At 40.9% G+C, this 21,854-nt stretch overlaps 1 protein-coding gene across 1 annotated transcript in view; it reads right to left on the bottom strand.

Annotated features, from left to right (window-relative positions):
* The window catches only part of HCRTR2 (hypocretin receptor 2), a 66,135-nt gene that overhangs the window by 2,637 nt on the left and 41,644 nt on the right, over nt 1-21,854 (bottom strand). Inside the window, exons 4-8 of the mRNA XM_074947852.1 lie at nt 17,719-17,834; nt 11,735-11,955; nt 9,916-10,037; nt 5,646-5,846; nt 174-3,317 (exon numbers count right to left, since the gene is read on the bottom strand). Coding sequence (XP_074803953.1) covers nt 3,124-3,317; nt 5,646-5,846; nt 9,916-10,037; nt 11,735-11,955; nt 17,719-17,834 — 854 coding nt within the window. The 3' untranslated portion in view covers nt 174-3,123. The remainder of the gene's footprint in view (nt 1-173; nt 3,318-5,645; nt 5,847-9,915; nt 10,038-11,734; nt 11,956-17,718; nt 17,835-21,854) is intronic.

Raw genomic sequence — 21,854 nt, 5'->3', positions numbered from 1 at the left:
GGAGAGCTTCATGCAGATGTCCCTGGAGGATTTCCTCTCCATCCCCAGACACATTAACAGACTTTTCCAGTAGCTGTACTGGCCACGAATACATCCCAAGTCCTCAGGGATACTTAATCATTAAAAAACGCTTGCTTTTATAATATGTATTATATTTAAAAAGGTACACTCACCAGAGGTCCCTTCTCTGGCTTGGGAGGGTATTTCAGTCAGGGTGATAAAAAGATCCTGGCTGTCGGGGAGAACGGTGTGCTGTGTGCTCTCCTCAAGCTCGTCCTCCTCCTCATCATCATCTCCATCTGCAAAATCCTCAGGCATGGCGGAGAGTACCCCATCATCGGAGTCCATGGACAGGGGTGGGGTAGTGGTGGCGGCCCCCCCCCCCCCAGAATTGCATGCAGCTCAGTGTAGAAGTGGTATGTCTGGGGCTCTGTTCCGGAGTGTCTGTTTGATTCTTTGGTTTTCTGGTACGCTTGTCTGAGCTCCTTAAGTTTCATGCAGCACTATGTTGCGTCCCTGCTGTAGCCTCTGTTCCTCATGGGCTCGGAGATTTTTTGAAATGTTTTGGCATTTCGTCTTTTGGAACGTAGTTCTGATAGCACGGATTCCTCTCCCCATACAGCGATCAGATCCAGTACCTCCCGTTCGGTCCATGCTGGAGCTCTTTTTTGATTCTGGGACTGCATGGTCACCTGTGCTGATGAGCTCTGCATGGTCACCTGCGCTGATGAGCTCGCCTGGCGAAACAGGAAATGAGATTCAAAAGTTCCCAGGGCTTTTCCTGTATGCCTGGCCAGTGCATCCGAGTTCAGAGTGCTGTCCAGAGCGGTCAAAATGGTGCACTGTGGGATAGCTCCTGGAGGCCAATACCTTCGAATTGCGTCCACACTAACCCTAATTCAAAATGGCGATGTCAATTTCAGCACTAATTCCCTCATTGGGGAGGAGTACAGAAATCGGTTTTAGGAGCCCTTTATGTCAAAAAAAAAATGGCTTCGTTGTGTGGACGGGTGCAGGGTTAATTCGATTTAATGCTGCTAAATCCAACAAACTCGTAGTGTAGACCAGGCCTAATTTAACTAATTATTTCTCATGTGGTATCATGTCAAATGCTTTTCTGAAGTCTAAATATATTAGCATGGTTGCATTTCCCTTATCTAAAAAAATCAGTTATTTTCTCAAAGAAAGAAATCAGGTTAATCTGGCATGATCTACATTTGGTAAACCCATGTTGCCTTACATATCCTTTACCATTTACCCCCAATGAATTTTAATTTTCCTTCTGAAGTCTTGCACACTACTGAGGTTAGGTCTGTAATTGACCAAATGACTTTTCCTCACCCCTTTCTTAAATATAGGTATAAAGTTAACTATTCTCCAGTCATTACCCCAAAATAGATGGACTAATTAAAAATCCTTGCTATTGGACTAGCAATCTCATGTGCCAGATCTTTCAGTATTCTGGGATGAAAATTATCTGTTCCTCCCCATTTGAATGCATTAAACTCTTGAGTTTTTCATCCATCTGAAATGTGGTAATTTCCATTTCTATACTCTTTTCCACCAGCCATCCTGCCTTCATGCCCATGTTCCATATTATCATGCTTATTGAAAACCAAGGCAAAGTATTCATTTAGTTTTTGGGCCATACCTAAATTAGTTTGAATCTCCTCCCCTCATAGCCTCACTCATAGCGTCCAACCTCATCCTTCCTTATTTCTTATTTGTGTAACTAAAAAACTCATATGATCTATTTTTAATTTCCTTGGAAAGAGCTAATTCAGTTTGACGTTTAGCAATTTCTGCATTGTCTAACCTCCAAGATGTACCTTTCTTTGCTCATCAATCCCTTTTACCATTCCTTATAGGCTCTCTGCTTACTCCTAATAACCTTTTTGAGGTGGTTAGTCATTCAACTGGGGCTGGAGTTTTTCCCTGTGAATTTTTTGTCCTTACGTGGGATGCAAGTTACAGATAGTTTTTGTATGGCTGATTTAAAGAAATTCCAAGCCAGTTGACTTCTTTAACTAATTCCCTTGATTTCCCAAAGGTTACCCTTTTGAAATAAAAAGATATAGCTGACAACTTGGTTTTGTTTACCTTTGCATTTAATTTAAACTCATGATCACTCAGTCCAAGGTAATTTCCTACAACCATCTTATCTATGATTTCCTCACTGCTTACAAAAACCAAGTTTAAAACTGCATCACCCCTTGCTGGTTCAGCAAGAATTTGATGAGGAAAACTGCCATCTATCATATCCAGGAACAACTGGGCCCTACCAGTATTAAGAAGCATTTATTCTCTAATCTATATCTGGGAAGATAAAATCTCCTATTATGACACAATTCCCAGTAGCATTTTCCTCTCTAATATTTATTGTCATCCTCAAAAATGGTAATATTATCAGAAAGATAAATACTACTATCCATATCGGAGTCCAACCCTGGGGATCTATAGCAGACCCTTATAGCTGTCCCAATAGAACCTCTTTTGCAATCCCTCCCCAAGGTGATTTTGACCCAAATAGCTTCTGTTTTGTCTATACTGCCACTTCTTTTTTCTTTACAGTTTACATAGATGCACATCTTTATTTCTAGCTCTCCTAAACAGACATACCTTTCAATACCAGTCATGAGTGCTGTTTCACCATGTTTCTATAATCCCTGTGTCTGGTTTGCCCTCCTGCACTAGTATTCCAGATCTTCCATTTTATTGCCCAGACTCCATGCATTTGTGTATCATGTGTAAAAGTAATTCCAAAATTCCACTAATGCATAGGAGGATAAACTGTCATTAATGGTATCAGTACATAATATAAATGTTAATGAATCCTTGCTTTGAAATACTGAGTTCTTTACATGATGCATTTGAGAATGTTACATGGCATCTGGAACATATTAAAAATAAATATATCCAGTACGTACAAAGCATGATGCAATATATTCTTTGAAACGTCTTGCAATGATGTGAATTCTGTATGTTTAGCTCATGATGAGGTAAGTAAGTTTCCATGAGACTGGGAATTGAAGAAGCAGTCGTTTTGGGGGAATCCCTTTGTCCAACTGTTGTGTTGTTACTGGAATGCCATTCACAGGTTGTTTTAAATGTACAGGGCAAACCTCATCCCTGGTGTAACTCCAGTAAGGTCAGTTTGGTTACACCAGGGATGAATTTGGCCCACTCTGTATTCTCTGTTGTGCCACTGTCTTCCACAGAAACTCTTTCTGCTTCATCTAAACTTGAAGTCACGTTCATCCCTGACGTACGCAGGTGCAATTCCACTGACTTCAATGGGCTGAGTTTGGCCGTGACACCTGTAACATATAATATGGATTTTACGGCTTACAAATGGGGCCAGACTGGAGTCTTCTGTCGATAGTATCAAAGGTTTATTGACATCACCTAGGAGAAAAGTTTCTAAACACTGCCATCATTTTTTCAGCAGAATCCTCCACTGAAGGCTATGGGGAATTCTGCTTAAAAAAAAAAAAAACTCATGTCAATATTTCTCTGAATTTTCATATTTTCAAACATTTAAAACATTTGAATGATACTTACAAGCAATGGCTGTTGATTTAGAACCCTGATTTAGTCTCACAGTGTTATATTTTACCTGAAAATATCCAATACTCAGAGCCCCTGAAGATGGGTGTAATGTAAGAACTTTAAAAAGGTAGGATGGAATATTACTTTTGCTCAAACCAGCCACTCTCCCAACTGTTACATTTTAGTTGCTACTTATTTAACATTCGGCCAATAAGTAGATTCATCAGTAGATACACTGGCCTGGTCCTTATCAGGATTCCATCGTGTACCCAAAGCTCTTCTGACTTTTATTAATTGTGTGGCGCTCAGACACAAGCACAGAGTTGAGAATTATGAAAAATAATGAACTTGAGCAGGAGCAGCATCTGCAGCGACACACTTAGAGAGGCTTCCCCAACCAGAATCCCTTCTCACTGGTGTAAATGCGTAGTATCGATGAACCCCACCTGTGCCACATACACAGAAACAGCCACAGGACGGAAGATGGGCAAATTAAAGTTTAATCAAATAATAAACTCTGGTAGGAGCAACAAATAAACTAGCCTTTTCCATGTCTGCTTTCCCTTGAGAATACAGCAATCTTTTTCCAGAGGACCAGTGTTTGAGTCACCACCACCCTACATGTTGGTTGGTACTAGGTAGGTCTGGGAAATTCATGATATACATGTGCGCAATAGGTTTGTAATGCTTGCAGGTGGTATGGATATACATAGCTCATCCTATGCCTATGTATGGGATCACGGGACTATATCCCTCTTCTTGATGCTACTGCCTCATCGTGTTTGGAGCTTTGTTCTGAAATAAGAAATCAACTCTGCTCTTCCATTTTTGAGGATGTCCGATATCAAAACCAACATGACACGGGGAACAAACGACACATGGCACATTGCTTAATGCATTACTGGAAGGTGCTCAGATACCACGAGGAGGAGCACGGTATAAAAACCTATACAGCACAGATTAAGATAATATCAAACAACAAAATATATCCCAGGCAGTAACAGCTAAAGGCTTCATCCTATACCTGATGTCTTCAACGGATGCAGTATCAGGCACTAAAATAATTTCAGACAGTAGGTCTGATAGTTTGAGGAGTTTTTGTAGGAGCAGACATGAATCTGAGTGTGACTCCAGAGAAGAATTCTGATTTTTTTTTGCAATGTAATGTCCCTTTGCTGAACAAAACCTAATCATGTGAGGCTTAGATAGTTCCATTAAAGTAAAATCTATAATGCAGTGTCCAAGTACGAACAACAGTGATGTCTACCAGTAGGACTTTTAGACGAGTGGACAAAAGGCCTTCCTTAAACCTTATCCCACAGAGCTAGACACCTGATTTCCCTTGCAAAGTTACATTGGGATATAAGACAAACAACAAAATATATAGCAGAGCCCACTGTGTGAGAGAATTAGGGCACATCTAAAAGCACCCTCTTTCTGAGAAACTGAATGATAATGGCTCTGCCACTCCTCCTCAGCACCTAGGGTAGTCTCAGACAATGTGAGAAAGAGAAGAAAATACCATATGACTTCTCCACATGACTAAGACAGCTCAGATTCAAAGCTGTTTATGAAAAGATACTCTGAAATTTTCATTGACATTCAGGGAATGCAAAAGGTTTGCATCCAAGTTTGGTGAGAATGTCTGTTCTAAAAAATTTCTGCTATATCGTGGCACAGTCGGAGAATCAACACGAAGCTGAATACTGGCTGATTTCACACACACATTCTGACTTAAAGTCAAATATTGTATACATCTCCAGATACTTGCTCTTTACTGCAAGATCAAAACAAGTAGAAATCCAATGAAAATATTTAAACATACTACCCTCCCCTGAAATTATAATGTATACAGCTTCAAAGCAAATTATATGAAATTATAACTCTCTAAGTTTATAAACAAAGTTGTGGGTGAATTTATAAAACACATTTTGTAAAATGATATTACTTGCTGTCAGTTCACAGTCCTACACTCTTTGCCCTGCAATCTTGTGGTCACTGGTTAAAAGACTGTTGGATGTAAGATCAAATTTTAATTTACAAAGGCATCAAAAGACAGGGACAAGTATACTACCAGTTGTGAATAGGTCCAGTACCATTTGCTGGGAGTGTGCTCATGTTGGTCAGCACAACATGTTCTGAAAGTTTTGAAACATTATCAAAATTACTGATCTGGGTGGTCAACGATTTCCGACTTTCAGTGCTTGCATGGCCTCTGGTGAGTCGTTCATCCTGGTGATGGTGAATGCGAAGCCAGCAACAAGAAAAAGCTGCTTTAAATTCTTCTCTAAATTTTCCTGTCAATCAAAAAAGAATGCACAAAAACATTATTATACAAACGGTGTTTCAATAAAGCTAGCATATGGAAGAGACATGGTTAGCTAGTGCCAAAGCGAATCCAAAATAATCAAGTACTCTTCTAACACGACAAAAGCAGGCAAGAACAGTTTTAGTGATTCAGGAAAAGGCAACAAAATTCCACCTTTTAATAAGGATTTATAGTAGGTGTAGCAGGAATACTAAATTAATTTTTACATGGCAGACTAGACTGGCTCTTAAGGCAATGTTCCAGTTTGTTTGCTGAGTAAATAAAACACATTTTATGAAAACAAATAATTGAACTTGAGTAGGTTGAAATGATTGGGCTATTACTTGACATGTGAAATGCGAGGACAAAACTAATTTCTGTTTTACCTTGTACATTTTACAAAGGAAACTGTATTAAAAAGATAAAGAAATATCTGATCTTCTGTATATTACAGTGATCATTTAAAGAAGCTCCTATTCTCTCCATTTTCAGGACCTTTGAAATAATTGGGGACACATTGAAATTGTTACTACAATGAATTTCATTACAGGAACGATGGTGTGTATTTAAAGAACAGGGCTGGAAGTCAGGAGTCCTAGGTTCTATTCCCCATTCTGCCACAGATTTCCTTGGACAAATTATTCACATCTCCCACCAGTTGCACAGTCGCTTCAATGGTGACTTGATTTACACCCATGTAAAATGAGATCAGAATCGCACCCTTAATCTCTCTGTGTCTCAGTTTTCTCATCTGTAAAAAGGGGATATTAAAACTTACTTTCCTAACAGGCTAAATGAATGAATGTTTGTGTTCAGGTACCAAAGAGATGGTACAATATAAGTAAACACCTGGAGAAACAGAACAGATGCTTGGTATGAAACCTTTTGGATAGCATAAGAGCCCCCAGACTTCCATGTAAAAACTTTAAATTAAACACCAAACACATTCAGAAAAGTTTGGCTAACTCTTGTACACCTTTTTCTTTGATGTTGCCTCTGTGTTAATAAGTTTAAGCTGGGAGAAGAAACAGATGTGTTGCAATAAGAGTGTCCCACATCCAAATACCCTGAATTTTAGTGTTCTAAGGCTCTAGATCCAAATTTTGAGTCTTGAACCAATAACTGATGTTGTGTTAATTTAGATTGAATAAATGACCCTGAGAGATAAGGTCTTCCCCTGACCCTGAAACTGTCCAACATTAAAAGGTTTAAAACAAGGTTTGGCATTTGGTATATAGAGACCTCAGCCTCCTTAGTGCCAGGGCAAAGACACCTTTAAAATGTTTTTAATCTTTTATTTAAAAGATGCAGGGGGAAACAAATTAAATAATTTGAAATGTGAAGTCTTAAGTAAGGCTTTCATTTTTACAGCATCCCTTATTTCCTTTCCTTTTGGCCGTAATGAGTTTTAGAAGGAAAACGCCTGTTTGACTGTTTTTGAGATGGTACTAATTATCCTTTCTGGAAAAAAAAAAAGAGAGGTTACTAGAGATGGGATAGAGCTATTGCTGCTGTTGTTAAAGTCCGATTCTGTTTCCTAAAAGGACAAAACCACACACGCATCCCCCTCACTGCTGGAAAACTGCTTGCAACCTCACTGCAGGCACAGCATGTCTTATTAGCCACTCCAAGGCCTGGCAAATTTTTACCAGCATTGAGCTGTTTAGGGCATTGCTTTTAGCCGCCTTTCTGGTCACAGTTACAGCATTGTTGCAGAAAAGACAGTTTTGGCTGGCTAAGCCAGACCCTTATTAGACAGAAAGAATAAGGAAATAGATAGGAAAGAAAAATAAGGTAGGGAAGGAAAAGGACAAGTTGGGGTGCGGGGAGGGGAGAAAGTCTCACATCCCGGGTGGTGTTTGAGATTTAGCCAAAGCTGGTGGAGGTGTCCTTTGGGACCCTCTCTCTGGCCTGGTCCACCTCAGCATTAGGTCCCAAGAGACGGTGGGGGTGGCAGCATGGTGGTGAAGCTCACTCCTTCCCCTTCTCTTGTTTTTTTGTCAGCAAGCATTCACATTCCCTGCTTTTGGTCAGCCAGCATTGACTTTCTCTCAAAGTCTCTTCTTTTATGGACCCCAAGTGAGTGATGGATGGAATTGCTCATCCCTTCATTATTCTGTCCACCAATTAGGCCTACACTCTAACAATTTTGGCTCACTGATTTCTAGTCCCTCACTTCTCTAGTTTACCAGACATGATCTTAACACCATCCTTGAATTATTTCAGTCGGTCTTTTTCTTTTGTACTAATTCACTCTGTCTCCCATTTGCACCTTTCCCCATTAACAGTTGTTCTTATAGGTTATTGTGACAGTTTATGAACTTCCATTCCCTTTTCACAATTGAGTTCACAATTAGGGTAAATCTGTAGGCCCAATTGTCACAACAGTAGCCAGAAATCTCGGTTAACAGGCCATTGTTTGCTAGATGTCGCTGAATTGACTGGAAATAATAAGAACAGCAAATCCTATTCTCATTAGATTTCCTGGATAGTTTTGCAAACCTTGGATACCCAGATGAGCATCCAAATGTTTATCCAAAGCTTATCTGAACCACACCTCTAAACTTCATCCATCACTAGCTGTGACCAAGCCTGCAACAAACCAAACTAAATGGTAAGAGGACTGAAGAAATGTTTGGTGATTTTTTTTTTACATACTATATTTCTACTGAAAACAGTCTCATACAAATAATAGAGAAGGATCAAAGGTAATAGAAGAGAAAATGGTAAATAAATGTCAGTTAGGAATATTTTCAGACTATTTCTACATTATATTATTTTTACAAAGGCACAGTATCGTTACACTAACAAGCAGATAGATACTAAAATATAAAATTGTATTTTGTAATATTTTTCTACTGCTTCATTTATCTTTAGAAAATAGCTCTTTCACCACAGCTTCAAAAATCCCCAGCAGTAAAACTGTAAGAACACATAGGTCCTTTTTCTTTCATCTAGGTAGAGAATCTTCTGAGATTCAGCAACCTCCCCTCCTTTCTCCCCCTCACCCAAGGGGGATTCCTGCCATTTAAGGCCTGGAAAGGATTAACTGAAAGTAACATAAAATTTCCCCCTTAATTATGAGGTCCTCACAATACTTGTAGCCCTTACTCAGGGCCAGATTCTGCCACCCTTAGGCACCCTCCTCTGTCCTGAACCCAGCCCCAAGCTCTCCCCGCCACTCTCCTGCTGCTTCCAAACCCACACATTACCCATTGCTCTGTACCCTGACCAGCGCTCTCCCCCCTGCCCTCCTGATGCCCCTAGTCCTATGGTATTCCCCCACACCCACCTTCTAGCTCTCCCCTCTGCATGGCGTCACAACTCTGCTCAAATTTGGCTCCGCTGACCTGCCATCCTGACAGGGAGCTGGCCAGGCCAAATTTGAATGAGTGGCATTGCAATGCAGTGCATGGGGTTGCAACACCATTCAAATTTGGCATGTCTGCCTCCTGTCATATGGGGGAAGCTGGGCCAAATTTCCAGACCCAACAGGCACCAAAGGTGGGAGGGCTAGGCCCCTGCCTCCATCCCTCATCATTGCACCCCAAAATCTACACTTCAAGCTAGTGGGGTAAATTCCAGCTTGAGGAGACATAGTCGCCTTAGCTCTGATCAAGCTAGCGTGCTAAAAATAGCATGAGCAGCAGGAGGGGACAGCCACCCTGTCTGTGTGCCTAGAGTCTTGGATGGGTGCATACTTGCAGTGGCTAGTCCTTCCCATTGCTCCCACTGCTGTGGCTATGCTCCATTTTTAGCTTGCTAGTTCGATTAGAGCTAGTGCTGGGATGACACCTTCAGCTTGAAATTTAGACCCACCCTGATTCAAATGAGCACTCCCTATAAAATTAATGGGGATATTGAGAAGGCAAGGTGCTACTCAACAAGTGTAGGAGACCGTGAGGATAGAGGGACTTATCAGGACCTGCACCTAGATCCCAGTGGTTCAGTTGTGCTGCTGCTCAATTTTCAGGTCAGTCTTTAACCTAATTGATTACTATGCATTACACTTTAACTACATTTTCAATATGTAACACAGTGATCATCTGGAAACTCACCACTGAGAAAGTTATAAATGATAGGGTTCACTGCACTGTTGGCATACACTAACCAGTGCGAGAATGTAAACCAGGCATAGACAGTCTCTCTGTCATCAGCATAGTTAAACATCCCCAAAACCCTGCAAAATAAAGAGGAAAAAGCCAGTCTGAAAGACAGCGCATAAGACTGAATATAAATGCTGTACTTTTATTCTATCTGTGGTATCACATAAAGCCCAACACATCCAGCTTTCCCAAGAAAATACAAAACCTCTTCCCACCCAACAACCAGCTTCCATGATGGTTTTGCACAGCGCAGAAGCCACAAGCAGTTTTGTCTTCAATGCACACATGGCATCCAGCTAGATAACAAAAGGGCAATTTATACCACCCAAGGCAAGGGGGGGAAAGGTATCTTTAAGCCAATATGACAATCTCCCAATTCTGGATCCAGCCTCTCAATTCTGGGCCCAGCTCCTAGTGCAACGAGGCTGCTGTAGAGTTAGGGTGGCACTGACTGGCTGCCTGTGGATTCTCTGCTGGCCCAAAATAGCTGGACTGCAGTGGCTCCAGCAGCATCCCCTCATGTCCTTGTGCAGGAGGCTGCTGCATTTAATCACTATGGATTATAGCAGAAATGTTCATGTTAACTCTCTGATTACAAGCTTCCCTCCAGTTTGACAATATGAATACACAGAAAATAGAGAAGTGGCACCCATCCATCTGACATTTGCCAGAGGACTTTCAGGTAGGCAGTGTTGTAGCTGTGTTGATCTCAGGATATTAGAGAGACAAGATGGGTGAGGTAATATCTGTTATTGGATCAACTTCTTTTGGTGAGAGAGACAAACTTTTGAGCTTCCACAGAGCTGAAGAAGAGTTCTGTGTAAGATCGAAAACTTGTCCCTCTCACCAACAGAGGTTGGTCCCATAAAAGATATCCACCTTGTATGTCTATCTTTCGTCAGGGCAATACAACTAGTTCTTTTTGTTACATTTTACTTAATGTAATCGTGCCAAGACAGTGACACTATGCTCATCACCTTCGCGGCTATAAATGTCATTGGAGGTCAGACAGTGTAATTTCTCCCCAGTTTGTCAGAGAGAGAGAGAGAGAGAGAGTGTGTGTGTGTGTGTGTGTGTGTGTGTGTTTGGCAAAAATAGCCACACATATAATTCATTGATTTGCCTATTATTTACTGATTCATTGATTACTCTGATATCAATATAATAAGTCTTCATAAAAATTCTCCTTTGACTTTTATTATATTCTGGGAGCATATTCCGAGCTTCGAAGAATTGGAACACTTTATATTTTTGCTTTCGTTAAACAATAAAAGCTTGCTTGCTTCCCTGATTTTGGTAAATTTCTGCATAGTTATATACAGATCAGTTATTAATTTTAATATGTGAAACACCAGAACAAAATCTTTTGGGCTTAATTCTGCTACACATGCTCACATGGAGTCAAGCCATACACCAGGGCAGTCCCACTGAATACTACCCTACCCAGTGTTCTCCATCAGATACTATGCTCCTGGAGTCCATTCACGCAAAAATAAGTTTGAATGTGTAGGTCAATGAGATTTCTTGCATGAGTAAGTGACCGCCAACGTGAATACGGGTTTTACAATCTGACCCCAAATTTCTGCCCTTATAATTGTTTAGCTAACAATTTGCTTACAGCTGCTCTCTGAGCTTCAGTTTCTTTATTGTAAAATATGTGGGTATCTATTTCAAAACTAAAAAAAAAGAATATAGCAAACCACATCATAGAGAAATGCTTTTAGACAGAAAACTTCCCCCAAACTCTTTACTGCTTGTGAACAAACTTTACCTTTTTAAGACATTGAGGATACTAATTGGTAGATAGCAAAGTGCAAAAACCAAGAGAACCACCATTAGCATACGTGCTGTTTTCCTCCTGGCTCGAATCTGTTTTATTTCAGCTGCTACCCCACTAATCCTTGACTTGGTTGATTGTCCCAGTTTCCGGGGCTGTGCTAAGGAGGGCAGAGGCTTCCATTTTCTTTGAACTACTGATGAAGTTCCTGGGATCTAAAAGAGTAAACAGTAAATGGAATCTTCGTTAATGCTGTTTCTCTAAGGGAAATTCATCACCACGTAAAAAGAAGCATCGTAGGGAGTTAATACAAAAAAAGATAGACAGGCTGAAATGAAGCTCCATGATAACACAGTACAGTTTAGTATCTTGTCAAACACTTTAATCCAACACTGCTGTTCATTTAAGAGAAACAGGGTTTCAAAGGTATTATGCAGACAATCCCAGCCATGACTTAGTAAGAATAGAACTATGCACATAACTGTGTGCATCCACGGCTTTATATGCTCATTGCATTTTCAAATATGTGTCCTAAGGGTCCATAAGGCAGCTGTGCTTTCCCTATTTATTGGGGGGAGTGAACTTATTTTTTCTGCATTGTGGTCGTTGCCCAGGGTATTCCTAACAGAGATTTGCAAATGGTGTGTGTCTGTTGGGCGGAGAGAGGGAATCATAACAGGATGTATGACTAGTTAGGCTATCCAACGACATGTCTAAATGGGTAGGTGCTGGCTCACTTTGCTCTCTGGAGATTGGTAAGCACAGAGAGCCTGCTGTTGGAGAAGCTGCTCATGGAGGAAGGAAGACCAGTGGTAGAAAACCCAGACAGTATGGAGAAAAAAGGACATTTTAGCTAAGACAGGGTTACAGAATAAAGGAAAGGGGCACCAGGTTAAAGTCTTCTCAATTAGTATAAAGGTGACCTGTGGGGCAAGAGATGCTCATTTTTGCCTCCTCAGCTTTCTGACTGATGCCTCAGTGGGACTAACTGAAAGTGCATTTGTTGGGCACCTCGTCATGCACAGACACCCCCTGGAGATTGAATGGGAGAGCTCTGCTCTCTCACTTCCTGTGGTTGGAAAAGATTGCATTTCCTTAGTCAGAGCAGCTAGCCAGGGGTCTGTGGTCCCAACACCAGTGCAGACATGGACTCACTGAATCCCTCAGGAGCGGGTGCTGTGCCAGGATGAGCTTGGACATCTACGTTCTGGGTAAGCAGCTGACTAACTGCAAAGGAAGCCTGTGCTCTTGCAGAGACACGGCTACACCGGTCAGGGCCTCTGTCACAGAACACGGGGTCAATTCCCCACTGCTGCCTAGCACTCACGTTTGCTATTTCCCCAGTTCTCCTTCAGCCCAGGCAGCCCACATGTCTCATTGCTTTAATTTCCTGCAGCAGGGCACCAGAACTCCTCAGCATTTGTTAATGTCTCCTGTGGAGGAGGTGCTGGTCCCTACCTAGAAGAAGAATTGCACCAAAAGCATTACATATCCATGAGGTTGACTCTAAAAATCATAAAACTGGGCTGAGCATGAGATTAAAAAATCCTTGTTTGTGTCGGTCTTCCCCTTTCTGAGACCTAAGGCAAAGCTAGTCCCCACTCCCTATTTGTGTGTCATCCTTCTGGGTTGAAAATTCAACCTGAAAAACACACACAAAGCATGGCTACTTTCCAGCTTCCAGCTGCTCAGGCCCTCTCCCATTCTTCCTCTCTGCTTCCCCATAGTGTCCTTTCCAACACCTGCTTCCATACTTCTCGCTCTTTACTTTATAGCCTCCCGCCCCTCACATTCTCCCTCTCTGATCCCCCCATGACTAAAAACTTTGACTCCCCTGTTTGCAGGAGACAGGCTTTGGTTTTCTTTTCAGTAAGTATACATGCTGTGGGACAGCACACAAGAGGACTGTCTGAGGCCAGGCTGAAAAGCAGGTGTTTTTATATTTATCTCTAAAGCAGGGACTATTTTCTCCCCATCTCCTTCACTGCCCCTCCCAAGAGGTTTTATGCTGGCCCTCGGAACTACAGGTGAACTTTACTCACAGAGAATCTCATGAGCACAGATATAATGAAAACGTCAAACTGTGCAGGAACAACTGTTTCTATCTTCAATATTTTCCCACTGTTTATATCTCCATTTTAAATCTGTTTAAAGCACTGGTCACTTGAAAAGTTTCAACTAATTCTGTAAAGTTCAGCAAGGGAGTTTCTGGGTTTATTTCCCCCAACTAGTTAATCTGTCATGTACCAAAAGACTTTTTTCCCCCCACCCTCCCATAATTCAAACACATAAAAGGATTTTGCTTCAACTTCCCCAAAATACTTCAGGGGCGAGAACAAGTATGAAAGGCTACACGTGAAAAGGTCTACTTTTTCTGAGAACTGTGAGCGTTTATAACATGAGGGCAATATTAGGCCCTGGTTCTGCAAACTGTTATGCATATGCATGGCTTTACTTGTGAGCAGTGCCATTGGCTTCAACAGGACTAGTGACATGAATAAAGTTATGCACATGTTTAAGAGCTTGCAAGATCCAGTCCTTCGTTATACACATTTTTTTCTACACAGGGAAAGTGCCCAGCATCATTATTCTGCAATAATTATTTAAGAATAGCTCCCTGTATGTACATACTTATTCTGGAATCAGAGAGCCTTTTTTTACAGTTCAGTTTAATCCACTTCTAATAAATCCATGGGGGGAGTTATTGAGGAATAGCTGTCATGCTTCAAATTGGCACCCGACCTTACTCTGGAAAAATTTCCCTGTGTAGACAAGCTCTTAATTTAGGATTTTTTTTTAAAACTTGATTCAAGTTTGCTGTAACCTTCCAGTGAAGATCCATAATGACAAACAGGAAATCAGTGAAGTTGGGTTGTAGGGAACTGTGGGACACAGGATAACATTTAGTATATTGCAGGTGTTTTTATAAACACAAGAAATAAAATCTGAACTCTGACATCACACCACTGAGGATTCAGCGTCTTTTGGCCAAGATCCATAGTCTTGTCAATTTAGTATCTGAAATCAGTATGTCCTATTCTCGGGGATTTATCCTACTCTAATGGCAGAATTGACTCTGATTTATGGTATTGGGTCTTTTCCATCTCACTGCTGAGAAACTACACAGAGAGGTGCTACACAAAAACCTGAATTTGGGCTCTGGGAAGTATTTTGATGTTCTGTTCTTCTAATTCCAAAACTGAAGCTTTTCCTTCTATTTCGATCTTATCTTGTTTTCTGAGTTATCATATTAGTAGCATGAACTGATCAGGAAACAACCCCCTCCCAAATATGCTGGCAATTTCCTCTCCTCTTGATTTTGTTAGAATTTCATTTCAACAAAATTTTTCTGACAAGCTTTATTGATATTTGCATCCAATTTGGGTACAAAGAAATGGAATCTTGCCTCAAGACTTTGTATGGCTTATTTCTAATGAAACATGAGACATGATTGATGAGTCTGTGGTTAGAGATGACCAATCTGCTTTTCAAATGCTTCAAATAGCAAGAGCGGATCATAGATACAGATTGTGGTACAATGATGATCTCCTTGTACATCCTATAAAGCTGCCCAGTGTTGTAGGAGTTACTGCTGAGAACTTATCTAAAGAAACCTGTTCCTGTTCTATCTCCATTTTGGAGGCATTATAAGAATTGCAAGAATTTGCCTCCTTAAGCCAATAAGCAAATAATACATAAGATGTTGCAGGCAAAAAAAATTTTTAATACATACTCACAGTCAGGCTGCTAAAGTACTATGGCCTGAAGAGAATAAAGCTTGGCTTACATATGTACTACTGATGCATATTTTAATCACATACATACCAGCACAACACACACTTTTACCAATTATTACTATCAAATGAATTATACGGACACATTTAGCTGAGACGATTTGTAGAACACAAATAAGCTCTCTAAAATCCTCAGATGTTTTACATCAGCGTTTAGAATGGTTAGAACTGGCGCTAGAAGTTGTAAAACTGCTGTTTTCACCCCCACGTGTATCAAGCTGGAAAGCCAAGCATCATAATCTTGTTTTTAAAACTCGGAAAAATTTTGAAAACAAAACCACAATGGGCCCAATACATTTAAGCACATAGATGTGACTCTCTTAATTATTGAATGTGTGTCAGCATGTCCAGCATAAAGCCATTCAGTCCTAAGGAGATTGTTCAGCTCTTGCTTTCTCTCTTCTCCATGATTCACAAAGGAACAAAATCTTTGTGAACAGGAGGGATCCCTGCCTATTAGTAAACAACATAGGTTACTCTAAAAGCCAGGCCTCTGATGCTGTTGCCCTTTGTCTTCCATAAAGCTCCTAATTCTGAGATGATAAAACCATGTTTGCAAAGACTTTGCAAAGCAAAGACATGATCAATAACTTTGGAGAGCAGACAGAGAGTAAAACACAATAGGGATGTCTTGTGAGTGAGTCATGGAGGCTTTTAACCACCTGAAGATTCACTTTAGAAACAGCCCTCATTTTAAAACAAACTGCTTCAAGAAGTTTTCTGTCAAGACCTGGGAATGCCTTGGCTGTTAGTACTTTGGATTTCATCATCATGTATGTCCAGCAAGATCATTGGTACATTGCAGCAGTCAGAATATTTAGATGGCATTCTGATAAACAGCATGATTCCTTTCTTGGGGTTATTACCAAAGATTCAGAATAGGACTGTTGATTAATTGCAGTTAACTCACGTGGTTAACTCAAAAAAATTAATTGTAATTAATTGCAGCTTTAATTGCACTGTTTAGAATACCAATTGAAATTTATTAAATATTTTTGGATGTTTTTCTACATTTTCAAATATATTGATTTTAATTACAACACAGCCAATCGCTCTGACAAACAAGTTTGTTTACATTTACAGGATATATTGCTGCCCACTTCCTATTTACAATTTCACCTGACAGTGAGAACAGGTGTTCGCATGGCACTTTTGTAACCAGCATTGCAAGGTATTTACATTACATTGCATTCATTAAATTTGTGACTGAACTCCTCGGGAGGAGAATTCTATATCCCCAGCTCTGTTTTACCCACATTCTGCCATATACTTAATGTTACAGCAGTCTCTGATGATGACCCAGCACTGAATAATGGTGTGAACATTTTCAGAAACATTTAGGGATCTGGGGCAAAAAATTTTTAGTGGGGAGGGAAAGCTCAGTAGTTTGAGCATTGGCCTGCTAATCCCAGGGTTGTGAGTTCAATCTTTGAGGGGGCGATTTAGGGATCTGGGACAAATATTGGGGATTGGTTCTGCTTTGAGCAGGGGGATTGGACTAGATGACCTCCTGAGGTCCTTTCCAACTCTGATAGTCTATGACCCATCTCAGGTGATTTTGTTGCTGTTATTTTGTTTTCCTATCACTGCAGTGCAAAATTTGAGAAAATGGCCACATTTCCAAACAGAACTTTAGATTTGTAAGGTAACCTTTTCTCAGACTGGGCCCATTATTGCTGGGAAATGGTGGCACATATTTCAGCAACAAATACACGAGCTGTTAAAAACTCAAAACTGAGCTGAAATTTTTGTAACAAAATGAAAAAAAAATGTCAACTTTCATACACCTCTGCAGCTCCAGGGAGATATAAAATATCTGTGTAAAATCAACTTCGGAGCTCAGTTATTCTCTCTCAATAGGAACCTTTAATCAGGACAACTGGGGATCCATCTTCTTCCCTTAATTGATCTTTTTGCTTCCTCTGTCCCCGAAATCCTCCATCTCCTAGATGGCTGCCCTAGACTTGAGCACAAATTGTTTTTCATTCTGCTTGGCTGCCATTGTTTCTGAAATAGGAGACTAGGATGCAGACTATAATTTCACACCCAAAACTGCTACTGAAGTTTGTTGGGTACAAAAGGTTGTATTGATCAGGTCCTGTGTGGCATTATGGAGTTTCTGGAGAAAAACGTTGTCCATTCAAATAGAAAAACATAGTAAGCCAATATAAATCAATGACTTACCTGGCGGCACCATAGTTTTCGAAATATTTGTAAATAGGCCAACACCATAAGACACAATGGTGCCATGTATGTCACCAGAAAAAAACACATGTGGTACATTTTGGGGTAGACCTCATCTGGAAAGAGAATCAAAATAGAAAAAGACTGTACATACAAATATAGTTTTAAAATTACTTTAAGTCACATTATACCTGCAGATACTCAAGTGCAGGGCTCATTGATTATAATGGGAGATATATACATGCATCTGATGGCAGAAATTAGTCCATTGCTTTTAGATTCATTCTGTTCATACATTTTAAACAGGCTTTTGCTTCATAGTAGTATGTTACATTGGTGTGTGAAGTGCTATGTCACACTCCTTTGTTACATGTGTGTTAATTTTTAATCAGTACACGATGCTATTATCTAAAAGCTGTTATCCAGGTATTCAAACGCTCTGTCTGCACTGAATATTGTAATTTAATACATCACTGAGAGGAAGCATGGTCTAATACTTGGGTGCCAGCCTAGGCCATGGGAGACCCATGCTCAAGTCTCTGTGCTGCCACAGACATCATGTGCGACCATGGGCATGTCACTTAGGGCTTATCTACACACCCTATGGTCGTGTGGTTTCTAAAATGCACTAATACGTTGTGTATTAACTGGTCTGTGTAGCTCCTGATGGTACACACCAAAGGCTCTCTTGTGCTCTTTAACATAGCATTTTTTCAAACAGCACCAGCAGAGTTTCCACAGGCCACTTAATGCACTGACATGTTAGCATGCTTTAGAAATCGCACCCCCCTTGAGTGCAATACTACACCACATGGTCTCTCTATCACAGTTCTCCAACTGGAAAATGGGGATAACAGAATTTCCCTACCACACAGGCATGTTGTGAGGATAAATACATTCAAGACTGTAAGGTGTTCTGGTACTGAGATAGCAATGAGGGCCATATAAGTACCTAAGGCAGACAGATAAAGATGTCTTTCTGCTCCTGAGATAAATTTATAAGATGTACTCTGAATGGTGGCGGTTGGGAGTGAAGGATATAATGGAGCCACTATAAAACACAAGCTGGAATGGTTTTTGTTCCTTTAATTCAGTTAGAATTAACAAAATCAGAGACTCAGAAGTCAGGAAATTTTGGCCTCTTACCTTAACTCTGTCCCTTAGTATATACATTACAATATTTCCTCTTTAGATTATATATTGTTTGTCAGATTATTCGATATGTAATATACTACCAAAATTGAATTTATTCCAGAAATTGTGCCTATGTGCCCTTCCACTTTACCATGCAACTGATTGTGTGTCTCAGCTGATAAGTAAGTTAGTTTAGGTTTTAGTCAGAGGAAGAATAAGACAGTATTAGAAGGTTTCAGAGAAGTAAATACATTTTCGCTCCACATTGGGCACACTTGGCAAGCAGTTGTAGGGTTCAAGAGGTCTCATCTCTGTCCAGAGCTTTCAAATGGTTTAGAAACAAAGGAGTAGTTGTTTTTTCCCCCCACAAGAGGACCTAGTGCACTTTTAAAAAAACCCACAATATATTATTTAAAAGGTATCAGTGTCTATAATGTGTGAAAAGGGTGAAGTTTTGGTGGTTGAAAAACTATGAAAAATGGTGTTTCTTTTATAATGTATTTTTGGGACAAGTAATGCATGTTTACAAAGATATACTGTACTCTTTTCAGATATTAGTAAAGGAAGTTACACTGTAGGGCGGGCGGGAAAACAAGACTTCTGTTTTGCAAAAGATTTCAGGATTTCCAAATTTGTTTTCATTCTAACGTGGAATGAAAATGAGACCTGTTGCATTGTTTCATGAATAACTATATAAAGAAAGAGAAATCGTCCCTCTGCTGGAACTACTGGGAGAGAACACGAGCGACATTGGTTGTATAAGTTGGTGATTGCACACTTATCTGGGTGGTGGAAGACCCAGGTTCAAGATACTGCTCTGAATGAGGCAGAGTTAAGGATGAGTGGTCATCTTAATTTCTGGAGTTTCCTGACCTTTGAGTGCTTAATTTATCCACTTTAATGCTGCACACACCTTCTTGAGTATCCTTTATTACCAGCTGCCAAGTCCCGTAAGTATACCCTGCATGTTTTGGTTTGTGGAGCTCACATCAATTATACCAACTAGTAGTTGGAACATTTATTTATTGTTAATGATGTTGCACTTGTTTAGCTGCCATGATCTCAAAAATGTTTCACACATGATGAATTTAAATGAATTAAGCCTCACAATACTCCTGTGAGACAGGGAAATACCGTCATTCACCTTTCACAGCTGGCGAAATTAAGTTTATGTGATTTATTGAGACCAGAGGAGGTCAATGAGAAAGCTGAGACCAGATTCTTCCTGCTCCCAAGGCATTGTCACCTGCCCCAGCAGAGCTCTGCAGGCAGCAAGGCATCATCAGGAGTTTATGGCTTCCAATTTAGCAGTCTGAGTAAAATGGAAACATTAAAGCAGGCCAGCTAAGTACAAAGTGCTGATGGGCCAGGTTGGAGGAAGAAGCCAGCGTTCTCCTTTGAAGTTCAGCCACCTGCAAAGTGCTAGCAGCTGAACATCAAAGGAAACCTGTGTCCCTCCTCCACCCAGGGCAATGAGCTTTGCAGAACTTTTACTTAAGAAGCTTGAATCTGTTTAGCTTCTCAAGCTAAAAGAAAGCTTTCAAGCTGCTTAGTAATTACTGCAGCAGGCAGGAGGAGGGACTGGTCTGGGATGCTGGTCATTTATCAGATGGTTTCGTCCCTGCCACCATACTCAGACTGGTGCTGAGTGGGAACATCCATCAGTGTTCTGCATAAAGATCAGTGATGACATTTCAGCTGCCTAACTGAAAACCCCGATCCTTCGGCCCTTCCCACACAAGCCAGGGGTGGGGAACGGCGAGGGGGAGAGAAAAGTCCTTATCTTAGATGGACCACTACCTGGGCTTTCAGACAGGAAGGGGGGATACACAGGTGTGGTGGTCCCTGCTTCAAGAAGAAAGGGAAGATCCCCATGTCTAATCCCCTTTGCTGAAAAGAGGGGAGAAAACTCAAAAGGATTCATGGGGGTAGAATGAGGAGATGGTACTTGCCAATGTGCTTATCCCACACCTGAGATCCTTGATGACAGATGCAGAGTCTCACCCCACGCCACCTACCACTCAACTGGTGCTGCGGGGGAGGGAGAAATGGAATAAAAGGTGTTTGGATTTGAGGAATGAGGGATGGAGAGTCTGTTGGATGGGAATAGAGGAAGGGTCTGAAAGGACAGGTTAGAACAAAAGTAGTGGCATAGAAATGGCGATGATCAAGGGGTGATATGACAGAGGATGCGGCTCAGCTCTCTAATTTATCAGCTTTTCATGGACTTTTGGTAAGTTTGCCCCACACATTATCATTTCTGGAATTATTAAACATACAGTCTTTAGCCAACAACTTTAACTCTGACACACATAATTCTAGGGGTTCACTTGCACCTTGTACTCCACTGCAGAGTTTACAGCATGCAAATATAGAGGGGACATATTCAAATCTAAAGTAATGTGCCCTTGCTGTGTATTCATAATTGCAGCAGATCAGCGACAGAGGTGTGCCCTCAGCTGACATGCAGGATCAGCTCTAGGCACCAGCAAAGCAAGCATGTGCTTGGAGCGGCACAATGCCAGGGGCGGCGTTCCAGCCACCCCCCCCCCTTTTTTTTTTTTTTGCTTGGGCAGTTGCGCTTTCGGAGCTTGGGGCAGCAAAAAACCTAGAGCCGGCCGTGCATGCATGTGCGTGTGTGTACATAGACACACACTTATACATACATATACATATATAAACCTCTCTCTTCAATCCATATCAACACGTAACATTATTGTTCCTCCTCATTTTTTGCATTTCAGGGTCCCTTGAAAACAAGCGGTGAATGTTGCTGGAACTTTTCTACTCCTCAGATTCGTTTTTGCCAATTTCACTTTGGACATCAGAATTCTAGCAAACTTCTTGATGCTACCCTATGTAAAGCAGCGTTTTGCTTGCGCTGTAGGCAGCTGCTGAGAAAGTTAATATGAGAGGGCTTGGCCAGGGAACAAGCTTTACTGGACAATTCTCAGAATCAAAAAAACAAAACCCCAAACCCTGCACCACAGCGGACAGTAAGC

Source organism: Natator depressus, chromosome 3 (genome assembly GCF_965152275.1).
Source record: "Natator depressus isolate rNatDep1 chromosome 3, rNatDep2.hap1, whole genome shotgun sequence".
Lineage (NCBI taxonomy): Eukaryota > Metazoa > Chordata > Testudines > Cheloniidae > Natator > Natator depressus.
The sequence above is the reverse complement of the archived record's forward strand: the minus strand, read 5'-3'. Positions and strand labels throughout refer to the sequence as shown.